Source organism: Cervus elaphus, chromosome 11, assembly GCF_910594005.1.
Source record: "Cervus elaphus chromosome 11, mCerEla1.1, whole genome shotgun sequence".
Classification (NCBI taxonomy): domain Eukaryota; kingdom Metazoa; phylum Chordata; class Mammalia; order Artiodactyla; family Cervidae; genus Cervus; species Cervus elaphus.
The window spans coordinates 56,670,088-56,682,319 of record NC_057825.1 but is presented as its reverse complement, the minus strand read 5'-3'; the positions used below and the strand labels follow the sequence as shown (position 1 = coordinate 56,682,319).

The window sequence follows — 12,232 nt, the reverse complement described above, 5'->3', positions numbered from 1 at the left end:
CATTTCTGTTTGTTGTTTGTTTTGTGTCAATGATCTGTTCCTATTCAATGAATATTTTCTTCTGGAAGAGCAATAGCCAAGTAAATTTAAACCCACTTTTTGGATAGAAATCTATGAATGACCACAGTTTTTCCAAATAGTTGAAAGTGGGGAATTTATAAGAAATAAAATGCCATTAGATTATTCTTTCCTGACCAGTATTTTCCATTCTGATAGACCCCCTTTTTTATGATAAACATATCAAGTATTCAAGCACTGCTCTTTTGTTGTAGAGAGTAGTGACCTGGAAATCTGAATCTCAAAATTCTAGTCTCAGCTATGTCTTCAAGTTGTTACGTGACTTTGGGGAAGTCTCTCAACTTTATTTTCCTCATTACTAAATATAACTCGAAGCACTGGCCTCTAAAATGCCTTGGATAACAAGAAGATGCCATGATATGAAAACTGTTTGCGTTCTACAATGTTGTGTGTATATATTATTAGCTTGAACATTATTTTGCTAATGTGATTTTTTATTTTGTATTTTATTATGTATTCCCTTGGGGCTTTCTGATGGCTCAGACAGTAAAGAATCTGCTTGCAGTACAGGAGACCCAGGTTAAATCCCTCCATTGGGAAGACCCCCTGGAGAAGGGAATGGCAACTCCCTCCAGTATTCTTGCCTAAAGAATTCCATGGACAGAGGAGCGCAGCAGGCTACAATCCATGAGGTCACAAAGAGACACAACTTGAGTGACTAAGCACGCACACACGCACACACACATTCCCTTCACCTGCTCAACCTTCTGCATGCAACCAGTCTCCCCACCCTTGCTAGGCCGCTACCTTACTCAGCCCTGAACCCTCTCTGGGTCCCCACCTTGCCTAGCCTCCTACCTCAGTGGGCCTTAAATAGCGAAGAAGAAAGGAAGGAAGTGGAGGAGGGAGAGGGCATAGGTGATGCATTTTATTTTAAACTAATGACCGCAACCTCCAGTCCATCAGGTTTCCCTAGTAAATATCCCACCCTCAGAAATGTCTTTTATACTCTCCCTGCTCTCCTCAAACTTTCTCCTGCCTGGTGCCTCCCATACAGGCCCTCTTTCTCTCAGCTGATAGACTGCAAGTACTTGTTTTAAAAAATTAAAAAAAAAAAAAAAAGGTCAGAGAGCTAGCTGAGCTACCCAGTCTATGATAATGTGTTTAAAGCAACCCAAACTGACAGAGACAGTGACCTCTAAATTTCTGTTTCTAGGCTAGATTTCTCCCCTGAGTTCTGGACTCATAACCAACTGCATTTGTTGCTATTTCCAACTAGAACACCAAAAGAGCACACACTTCTCACCAATCATTCTTCCCTCAGTCTTCCCCATCTCTGTAAATAATAACACCATCTTAATTGTTCAAGCCAAAAAATCACTAAAATCACACTTAACTCTCTTCTACATCAGAGCCATCAGTGATTCTTCATGGTTTTACCCCCAAATTATCTCTCCTCTTGTCCAATTCTATCTTCACTGCCACCACCCTGACCCAAACTAACCCTGGTATTGTTTTGGGTTTATTTGAACCAAACAGGACTAACAGGTCTGAGAAGAGCTGAAAACTGGGAGAAGTCATCACAGGCTCTGAGTTAATGAGTTCAAAACCAAAAACAGGTGTATCAAGAGATCAAATAGTGTCATGGCCATCTAGCACTGTGGACTTCAGAAATGCCCAGCAAATATTTCCTTCCAGAAAGACAAAATCTTACCTGAAAAGAAAACTGTTAGATTGAAAAACCAAATTGGGCAGGGAAGTAGCACTGGGGGTAAGGGAAAGAAAAGGTTCCAAGAGTAGGGAGCAGGGGAAGGTGCCAGATGAAGAACTCAGAAAATTCTGCAACAGCAAAATACAACATCTGAGGTGAGAATACCACCTTGCCAGGCAAGCCCCACTGACCTGTAAGAAACAACAGAAAAACTTTTCTGAACCAAGCTCCACTCCAAATGGCAGAGAAATAACCGTTATCTTGAGCGAAATCCCTCAAGCCATGAAGCTGGAAAAGGTACCTAGGGCATTCCTTCTCCACAGAAATGTCCTCACAGTAGTCCAGGTCAACACATTTCATTTAAACTTTGGAAAGGAGGAGGAGACTATGATCTAACCATACAAAGTGTTACAAGAGAAAAATGAACTAAAATACTTTGATAAGAAGACACCAAAAAAAATGCAAACACAAAGCAAATTAAAAGCTCTAATGTAACACTTCAAACAAGGCTGAAAGAGATTAAGAAAACAGTTAAAACTTTAAGAAAAGTTAAAATGGACTTCCCTGGTGGTCCAGTGGCTAAGACTCCCTGCTCATGATGCAGGGGACTTGGGTTCAATCCCAGGTCAGGGAACTATCTCCCACATGCCACAATTAAGACCCTGAACGGTCAAATTAGTTTTTTTAAAAAAGAAAAAGCAAAAAGGGCACAAAACAAAAAAAGAACTCTGGAATGAAAAGGCCAAGTATGCAGCTGAAAAAGACAGTAGTCAATTCCAAGAAAAATAAAATATAATAGAGTAATGAAAAAGTAATTCAAATTTTTAGTCAAAAATATTCATTGGGCATTCATTGAACATCAAATTAGAGCCAGACATGGTTACTAAATAAAGACCTTGACAGATATAGGGGGGAAAAATAGTAAAAGTAAACAAAATCAAATTATTAAAAGGAATACAGGAGAGTATAGGCACCATAGAAAGAACAGGATAGGAAGGAGAGTAATGAAGATATTCCAACAAGAGTAAATTTACACCTTGCGAGTAGGTAATAAAAGATGAGCAAAGAAGATCCAAATACAAAGCAGGGGACTTCCCTGGTGATCCAGTGGTTAAGAATCTTCCTTCCAAAGCAGGAGATGTGGGCTCCATCCTTGTTTAGGCAACAAAGACCCACATGCCTCAATAGACCCCTCAAAAACACCCCCAGCAATGGATGCAGGGGAACTCAGCGACTTAGCTGGCTCCTCTGGGAGTATAATGTATGGCCCTCTGCAGGCAAGAAATAGGCCAAAGGTTGAAAGGATAACCATCAAAGGCAGAGTGAATGTCCAAATCAAATCAATATACCACAGATCGCCTGGAGAACAGAGTCCCTAATAACAAGGGACTCCAAATGGTCCCCAGGCCCTGGCAAATATTGAACATCCTTGTATACCTCATGCCCACAACCACCACAAAGGGAACTGCAATACTCCCGCCATTTTACTTGGAGGAAACTGAAAAAAGCTGAGGCTCTGAGAAATGGATTTGTCCAAGGTTACTCTGGAGCCCAGTCATCTCTCCTTCCAGGACTGAGATTTGAAACACCCCACCCCCCTTTCAGGGAGCTGGAATCCAGGAGAAGCCTACTGGGTGGGGGTGGGGGCACGCGGCACATAGGTGCTGCCTTCCTGGAGGGGCCAAAGGTGAGGAATCGTGTTTACCATAGATCTTGAAGGGAGGAAGGGAATCCCAGCCTCAGGGTATATGAGAGAATGTGCAGGTGACGGTGGGCACAGGCCTCACTTGAAAAGTGAGGTTATTGTCCTGGTCTGATAGGAAAGGGGGTAATGAGTGGTTTCTAGGCAGAAAAGGAGGGCATTGAAATGGGTGATCTCAAAGGTTCCCCTCCATTTGGGAGAATGGAGCTCAGCAGCAGGCTCTGCCACAAGGGGACCTCATCTCTCATCTGGAGTGGCCTGAACCCAGCACCTGTGAGCGCCTCCCCAGGCCTGCTTGTCTTGCCCTCCCAGGTCTCCCCACCACACTTCACTCCATTTCACTTCCCGCCCAAGGTTGCTGGCGAGGTGGGAGCAGGAAGTGAGCCTGAACGGCACCCCTCAGCTGGGCACAGCCCTGCAGCCTTGTTTTCATTGCGTTGCTGTCTTCCTGCCGGATGCAGGGTGCTGCAGGCCACCTCCTCCTCCATCACTAATTCATGTCAGCTGCATCCCAGGGAGGCACACTGCCTACTGATGAGTGATGAGGAGTCTGGTGTGCTATAGTTCATGGGGTCACAAACAGTTGGACACAACCGAGCAAATAACACACACACCACACTGCTTTGTATAATGTAACATTAAGTGGAGTTATGAGGTTAAGAAATGGAAGGAAGTCCACTTGTATGCTTATTAGACTGCATTAGTGTATCCATATCCAGTCATTATGACTTTCCCTGAGTTCCAAAGGGCAGATGCGAAAAGTTGCTAATAAAGTGAGCTGCAGTCAAGAACCCACAAGAGGCAAGATTAAAGGGACCAGATAAACTCATCAAAAGTAGGAGACCACCCACCTGAGATGAGATTAAGGGAGTGCAAGCCCCGCCCACACACTAACCTTGTCAGACCCCCACCAGTATAAAAACCCTCAAGCTCTCTCCGGTTTGAGACTCATAGGTTCTAAGGCAGAAGCGTGGTGCATCTCCCTTTGCGCGGCGAAGTAGTAGAGCTATTCTTTTCTACTTCACCCAAAACTCTTGTCTCCGGGATTTGATTCGACACGGAAGTACAGAGGAGCTGAGCTTCCAGTAACAGAAGTCGGTTGCTGAGAAGAGTGTGCTAGACTAGCTCCAGGAAAAGACTGAACGCTTTCCTAGGCAATCTCCACTCTGAAGGTTTTGGTTCACCAAGAAGAAAGTGAACATCATGGATCGGAATGATAGCCTCTCTCCATTTGACCGATATCTGGCCTCCCCTCAAGGTGCCATGAGTCCTGGAATCCCTGTCTTCAGTCCAATGATGCATTATGGCACAGGACTGACTCCGCAGCCGGTTCAGAGCACCGACGGTCTGTCTACTTTGGAGGAGGAGCAGCAGCAGGCGAAGGTGGCAACAGGTCAGCTTTCGACAACGTCCCAGCAGGCAACCCAGGAGGCCTCGGACCAGACACCACCGCTCTTCAACCCACAGCCTCTTATGACCGCACCCTTGCTGGGTACCACTCCCCTGTATCCATCCCCCATGACTCCCATGACCCCCATGACTCCTGCCATGCCAGCCTCAGAGATCACTGAATTGGTGCCGCAGCTGCACAATATTGTATGCACGGTGAATCTTGGTTGTAAACTTGACCTAAAGAGAATTGCCCTTCTTGCTCGAAATGCTGAATATAATCCCAAGAGGTTTGTTGCTGTAATCATGAGAATAAGAGAGCCCCGGACCACTGCACTATTCTTCAGTTCTGGGAAGATGGTGTGCACAGGAGGCAAGAGTGAAGAACAGTCCAGACTAGCAGCAAGAAAATATGCCAGGATCATACAGAAGTTGGGTTTTCCAGCTAAGTTCTTGGACTTCAAGATTCAGAACATGGTGGGGAGCTGTGACGTGAAGTTCCCCATAAGGCTAGAAGCCCTTCTGCTTAGCCACCGACAGTTCGCCAGTTATGAGCCAGAGTTATTTCCTGGTTTAGTCTACAGAATGATCAAACCGAGAATTGTTCTCCTTATTTTTGTTTCTGGAAAAGTTGTGTTAACAGGTGCTAAAGTCAGAAGAGAAATTAATGAAGCCTTTAATAACATCTACTCTATTCTAAAGGGTTTCAGGAAGACTTCATAATGGCTGTGCTCCTGCCTCCTCCACCCACTTGTTTTTTTTTTTAAACCAATTGATTTTTGTATTTGTTGTTGTAGATGGTCCCATGTAGTGAGAGGTTGGACTTGCGGTTGTAAATCACAGTTCCAATTGAAGCTCTCCTGCAAGTGTACCCTATAAGGGTGCCAAGAAGGGATACTATTTCTGCAGGAAGAACACCAAAAGTGTTATTGTAAGTTGTTGAAACTGTGTTACTAATCGGGCAGTAATGTCTATTTATATTTATATTTTAAACATTTCATGCTTTTTAAAAAAGTTTTTAAAAATTCTTTTATTTTACTGATTGATTTTTGACTGTGCTGGTCTTTGTTGCTGTGCACAGGGTTTCTCGAGTTATGGTGTGTGGGCTTCTCCTTGCTGTGGCTTCTCTTGGTTCAGAGCATGGACTCTTAGGTCACTTGGGCTCTGTAGTTTTGACTCACAATCTTAGTTGCCCTGAGACATATGTGGAATCTTCCTAAATCACAAATCAACTCTTGTGCCTTGGCAGATTCTTAATCACTGGACCACCAGAGAAGTCCACTTGCTGCTTTTGACAAGTTGGTTTAATGGACAAAACTTTGTGTTAAAGCCACCTCAACAACTGATTAGACTTTATTTTGTTTAATTTCTTCCCCATAATCCAGAGTTTTGTTTTGTTTTGTTTCTACCAGGAAAAGAAAAATCTGTTTTGAAAGGTGTTGTTTTCTAATTGGAAACTCTTAAGGATTATTTTTCTATCAGACACATTCGCCTTTTCAGTATTTCAGGACAAAAAAGAATGTTTGCATTCGTATTAATGAACACAAATAGCTGCACATATCTTTCTTCCTTCAGAGTACTCTGTAGAATAAATGCTGTTTATAAAAGTGTTAAGAAACAAACCAAAAAAAACACCCCAAAAGCCCAAAATGGAGTCCCTTGGGCTAAGCCCCACTGTGATTAGCTTAGGCCCCTCCCAGGAGTAGAATTTTAAACCAATCAATCTAGAATTACCCGATCAAATCCTGTGATGTAATCTGCCTAAAGCCCCCTGCCTTTCTCTAAGGGAGGTGACCTTGCCTAAAATAATCCAATCTTAACTTCCTCTTCCCATCTTCCTTCTGTCTATGAAATCTTCCATTTTGTTCAGGTCCTCAGAGTTCTTTTCTATTTGTTAGAAGGGATAACTGCCAGACTAGCAAATGAAGCCAATTAGATCTTCCAGTTTACTCAGTTGAATTTTGTTTTTTAATGTAACAAAAGCAGCACTACAGAACAGTGAGAAAGATAGATTTTTCAATAAATGGTGTTGAAAAAATATAATATCTGCAAGGGAGAACTAATGACATAGAATGCCTGCCTCACAGCTTGGACAAAAATCAATTCCAATTGAATCATGTATCCATGAAGCTTTTTATAAGACATCCTGTGAGAATATATCTTTATGATCTATGGCAATGGTTTTCAGTCTGGGCCAATATTGCTCCCCAGGAGATATTTGACAATGTCTGGAGACTTTTTTTGGTTGTTAAAACTGGGGGGTAGGGACTTCCTGGTGGTCCAGGGAAGTTAGTTACATAGAACTGAGTGAACTGGTAAATATAGTTATAATTTTTATGGCTTCTATCTAAAAAATTACTGGTTTAAATTTGTGTTTTCCAAGAATAAGGAAAATCTCCCCCTTTAACTATGACTTACAATAATTTGGTAAATTATACCTTTGTAAGAAGAATTGAAACATTTATCTTTTTCTCTATATTTGGTTGATCCTGCGAATGCTTGTCTCAAAGATTAAGCCATGCATAAGTTGTGCACAGTCTGGACAATGAAACTATGGATAGCTCATTAAATCAGTTATGACTCCTTTGGTTGCTTGACTATTGCAACTGGATTAAAACTAGTTATACTAATCATTGTTTTAATTTGTTCTTTGTTTTCAAACTGTTTGTGCTCTATGCCTCCCTGCTGCACTTTGTCTTTGTCAGTGGTACTGGCTGCATTACTTATATTTTGTCTAAATTATAAGACTGTTGTCTCATGTAATACCCAGTGTGTAACCAGGCCTCCAACAAAGCTTATATGACTAAAAATATAACATAAAATAAATGTAACAGTTTGATTCTAGGTATGGGAAGAAGCAACAAGGGAAAATGTCTGCTGGATCATAATTAGGCACAAGATCCAGAGAATTTTTCATTATTGCTGGGGTCTAATCCAAAATTTAGCATCTGGAGTGGCATATCAAGAGCTTTCACCCAATCTGGGATGAGCCTCCCAGCACCGTGAGACAAAATTTGATCATGAAATGTCTCCCAAATGTTGATCAAATTTCCACCCAAGAGGGGAGAATGTGAGAAATGGAATATTTCCTGCCCTGTCAATCATCAGCAATTTCAGCCCTCCAATGTGAGCGGATGAGCCCTGAGAAAACAGAGGAAGGAGAATACCTGCCACCAGGCAGTCATCAGATTGCAGCCACTACCTGTGATGAACCCTGAGGAAATTCAGGATATGAAAATACAGGATACAGGCCCCAGATAGCTAAGGTACATATCAAGGAAATAATTTTAATGAGCCCTGACTCTTGCATCTTCCCATACATAGAAAAGCACATAATTCCTTAACTTGAGATGCTGCCTCCTGCGTTATATGTCCAATATTTCTAAGTCTACAGGTGTTAAGTAGACACATTCCAAATAAGAACAGAAGAAGACAAATATCAACAACTGGAACACCGACAACAGACACTCTTGGACGGATCCATCTGATAAAGCACTTAGACCAGTCATCACTCCGTTTTCCCACAAGACTGTGGAATGGACATTGACAATGGGGAATTGTAGCAGGGAAGAGCCAATTCTGACTCCACGATGGATCTGTTTCTTTGACTTTAACCTTTGTTTTTGCTGCTTTTGTTATTATAATCATACATAATGGCCTGTGTCAGGGAATCCTGCCCCTCTACCTGACTGTTAAAGTGCCTTTGTTAGAATCTGACCCAGCCCACCTGTGAAACTGGCACCCAGACCTGGATAAGATGGCTAATTTGAGACATTAATCTGCTATTATCTCAGTCAGCTGCCTTTCTGAATAAAGTCATATTATTTGCCTAAACACTTTGTCTCTCAGTTAATTGACCTGTCATGCAATGAGCAGGCTTAGACTCTGTAACATGCAGAGTTCCCAGGTTTGGAGAGCCTTTCTATTCCCCCATTTCTTGTAGGTAAGTTTCCAGCCTCCGTGGCCTTCCTTGAGTTCCAAAAGGTGGATTTGAACAGTAGATAAATTAAAAGACGCTTGCTCCTTGGAAGAAAATCTATGACCAACCTAGACAGCATATTAAAAAGCAGAGACATTACTTTGCCGACAAAGGTCAGTCTAGTCAAGGCTATGGTTTCCAGTATTCATGTATGGTTGTGAGAATTAGACCATTAAGAAAGCTGAGCACTGAAGAATTAATGCTTTTGAACTGTGGTGTTGGAGAAGACTCTTGAGAGTCCCTTGGACTGCAAGGAGATCCAACCAGTCAATCCTAAAGGAAATCAGTCCTGAATATTCATTGGAAAGACTGATGTTGAAGCTGAAACTCTAATATTTTGGCCACCTGATGCAAAGAACTGACTCACTGGAAAAGACTCTGATGCTGGGAAAGATTGAAGGCAGGAGGAGAAGGGGGCAACAGAGGATGAGATGGTTGGATGGAATCACCAACTCATGAGTTTGAGCAAGCTCCAGGAGTTGGTGATGGACAGGGAGGCCTGGTGTGCTGCAGTCCATGGGGTCACAAAGAGCCGGACACAACTGAACAACTGAAGTGAACAGAATCAAGGGAAAGAAAGTGAAAGTGAAAGTTGCTCAGTCGGGTCTGACTCCAACCCCATGGATTATACAGTCCATGGAATTCTCTAGGCCAGAATACTGAAGTGAGTAGCTTTTTCCTTCTCCAGGGGATCTTCCCAACCCAGGGATCAAACCCAGGTCTCCCACACTGCTGGTGGATTCTTTACCAACTGAGCCACAAGGGAAGTCCAAGTATACTAGAGTGGGTATCCTATCCCTTCTCTAGCAGATCTTCCAGACCCAGGAATTGACCCGGGATCTCCTGTGTTACAGGCAGATTCTTTATCAACTGAGCTATCAGGGAAACTTCAGCTTCAACTTCAACTTGAATGGCTGAAGTTGAACGGTTTTATGAAGACCTATAAGACCTTCTAGAACTAACACCCAAAAAAGATGTCCTTTTCATTATAGGGGACTGGAATGCAAAAGTAGGAAGTCAAGAAATGCCTGGAGTAACAGGCAAATTTGGCCTTGGAGTACAGAATGAAGCAGGGCAAAGGCTAATAGAGTTTTGCCAAGAGAATGCACTAGTCATAGCAAACACCCTCTTCCAACAACACAAGAGAAAACTCTACACATGGACATCACCAGAAGGTCAACACTGAAATCAGATTGATTAAATTCCTTGCAGTCAAAGATGGAGAAGCTCTATACAGTCAGCAAAAACAAGACTGGGAGCTGACTGTGGCTCAGATCTTGAACTCCTTACTGCCAAATTCAGACTTAAATTGAAGAAAGTAGGGAAAATCACTAGACCATTCAAGTATGACCTAAATAAAATCCCTAACGATTATACAATGGAAGTGAGAAATAGATTTAAGGGACTAGATCTGATAGAGTGCCTGATGAACTATGGATGGAGGTTTATGACACTGGACTGGAGACAGGGAGCAAGACCAACACCAAGAAAAAGAAATGCAAAAAAGCAAAATGGCTGTCTGAGGAGGCCTTACAAATAGCTGTGAAAAGAAGAGAAGCAAAAAGCAAAGGAGAAAAGGAAAGATATGTCCATTTGAATGCAGAGTTCCAAAGAATAGCAAGGAGAGATAAGAAAGCCTTCCTCAGTGATCAATGCAAAGAAATAGAGGAAAACAATAGAATGGGAAAGACTAGAGATCTCTTCAAGAAAATTAGAGATACCAAGGGAGCATTTCATGCAAAGATGGGCTCAATAAAGAACAGAAATGGTATGGACCTAACAGAAGCAGAAGATATTAAGAAGAGGTGGCAAGAATACACAGAAGAACTGTACAAAAAAGATCTTCAGGACCCAGATAATCATGATGGTATGATCACTCACTTAGAGCCAGACATCCTTGAATGTGAAGTCAAGTGGGCCTTAGAAAGCATCACTTATGAACAAAGCTAGTGGAGGTAATGGAATTCCAGTTGAGCTATTTCAAATCCTAAAAGATGGTGCTGTGAAAGTGCTGCACTCAATATGCCAGCAAATTTGGAAAACTCAGCAGTGGCCACAGGACTAGAAAAGGTCAGTTTTCATTCCAATCCCAAAGAAAGGCAATGCCAAAGAATGCTCAAACTACTTACTGCACAATTGCACTCATCTCACACACTAGTAAATTAATGCTCAAAATTCTCCAAGCCAGGCTTCAGCAATACATGAACTGAGAACTTCCAGATGTTCGGCTGCATTTAGAAAAGGCAGAGGAACCAGAGATCAAATTGCCAACATCTGCTGGATCATCGAAAAAGCAAGAAAGTTCCAGAAAAACATCTATTTCTGCTTTATTGACTATGCTAAAGCCTTTGACCGTGTGGATCACAATAAACTGTGGAAAATTCTGAAAGAGATGGGAATACCAGACCACCTTACCTGCCTCCTGAAAAATCCGTATGCAGGTCAAGAAGCAACAGTTAGAACTGGACATGGAACAACAGACTGGTTCCAAATCGAGAAAGGAGTACGTCAAGGCTGTATATTGTCACCCTGCTTATTTAACTTATATGCAGAGTACATCATGAGAAACGCTGGGCTGGAGGAAGCACAAGCTGGAATCAAGATTGCCCGGAGAAATATCAATAACATCAGATATGCAGATGACACCACCCTTATGGCAGAAGGTGAAGAGGAACTAGAAAGCCTCTTGATGAAAGTGAAAGAGGAGAGTGAAAAAGTTGGCTTAAAGCTCAACATTCAGAAACTTAAGATCATGGCATCTGGTCCCATCACTTCATGGGAAATATATAGGGAAACAGTGAAAACAGTGTCAGACTTTATTTTTCTGGGCTCCAAAATCACTGCAGATGGTGACTGCAGCCATGAAATTAAAGGACGGTTACTCCTTGGAAGAAAGTTATGACCAACCTAGATAGCATATTAAAAAGCAGAGACTTTATTTTGCCAACAAAGGTCTGTCTAGTCAAGGCTATGGTTTTTCCAGTGGTCACATATGGATGTGAGAGTTGGACTGTGAAGAAGGCTGAGTGCCGAAGAATTCATGCTTTTGAACTGTGGTGGTGGAGAAGACTCTTGAGAGTCCCTTGGACTGCAAGGAGATCCAACCAATCCATCCTAGAGGAGATCAGTCCTGGGTGTTCATTGGAAGGACCGATGCTGAAGCTGAAACTCCAATATTTGGCCACCTCATGCGAAGAGTTGACTCACTGGAAAAGACCCTGATGCTGGGAGGGACTGGGGTCAGGAGGAGAAGGGGATGATGGAGGATGAGATGCCTGAATGGCATCACCGACTCGATGGACATGAGTTTGGATAAACTTCGGGTGTTGGTGATGGACAGGAAGGCCTGGTGTGCTGCAGTCCATGGGGTCACAAAGAGAACTGGACTAAGTGACTGAACTGAACTGATCCGGGAAACCCTTAATCAAGGGAG

General features: G+C 42.5%; 1 protein-coding gene across 1 annotated transcript; it reads left to right on the top strand.

Moving 5' to 3' along the window:
- Positions 1-4,634: 4,634 nt before the first annotated feature.
- On the top strand, positions 4,635-5,543 carry LOC122703186 (TATA-box-binding protein-like). The gene has a single exon (XM_043917255.1). It carries the CDS (start codon positions 4,635-4,637, stop codon positions 5,541-5,543), a length of 909 nt encoding a protein of 302 aa, XP_043773190.1.
- Positions 5,544-12,232: the final 6,689 nt, after the last annotated feature.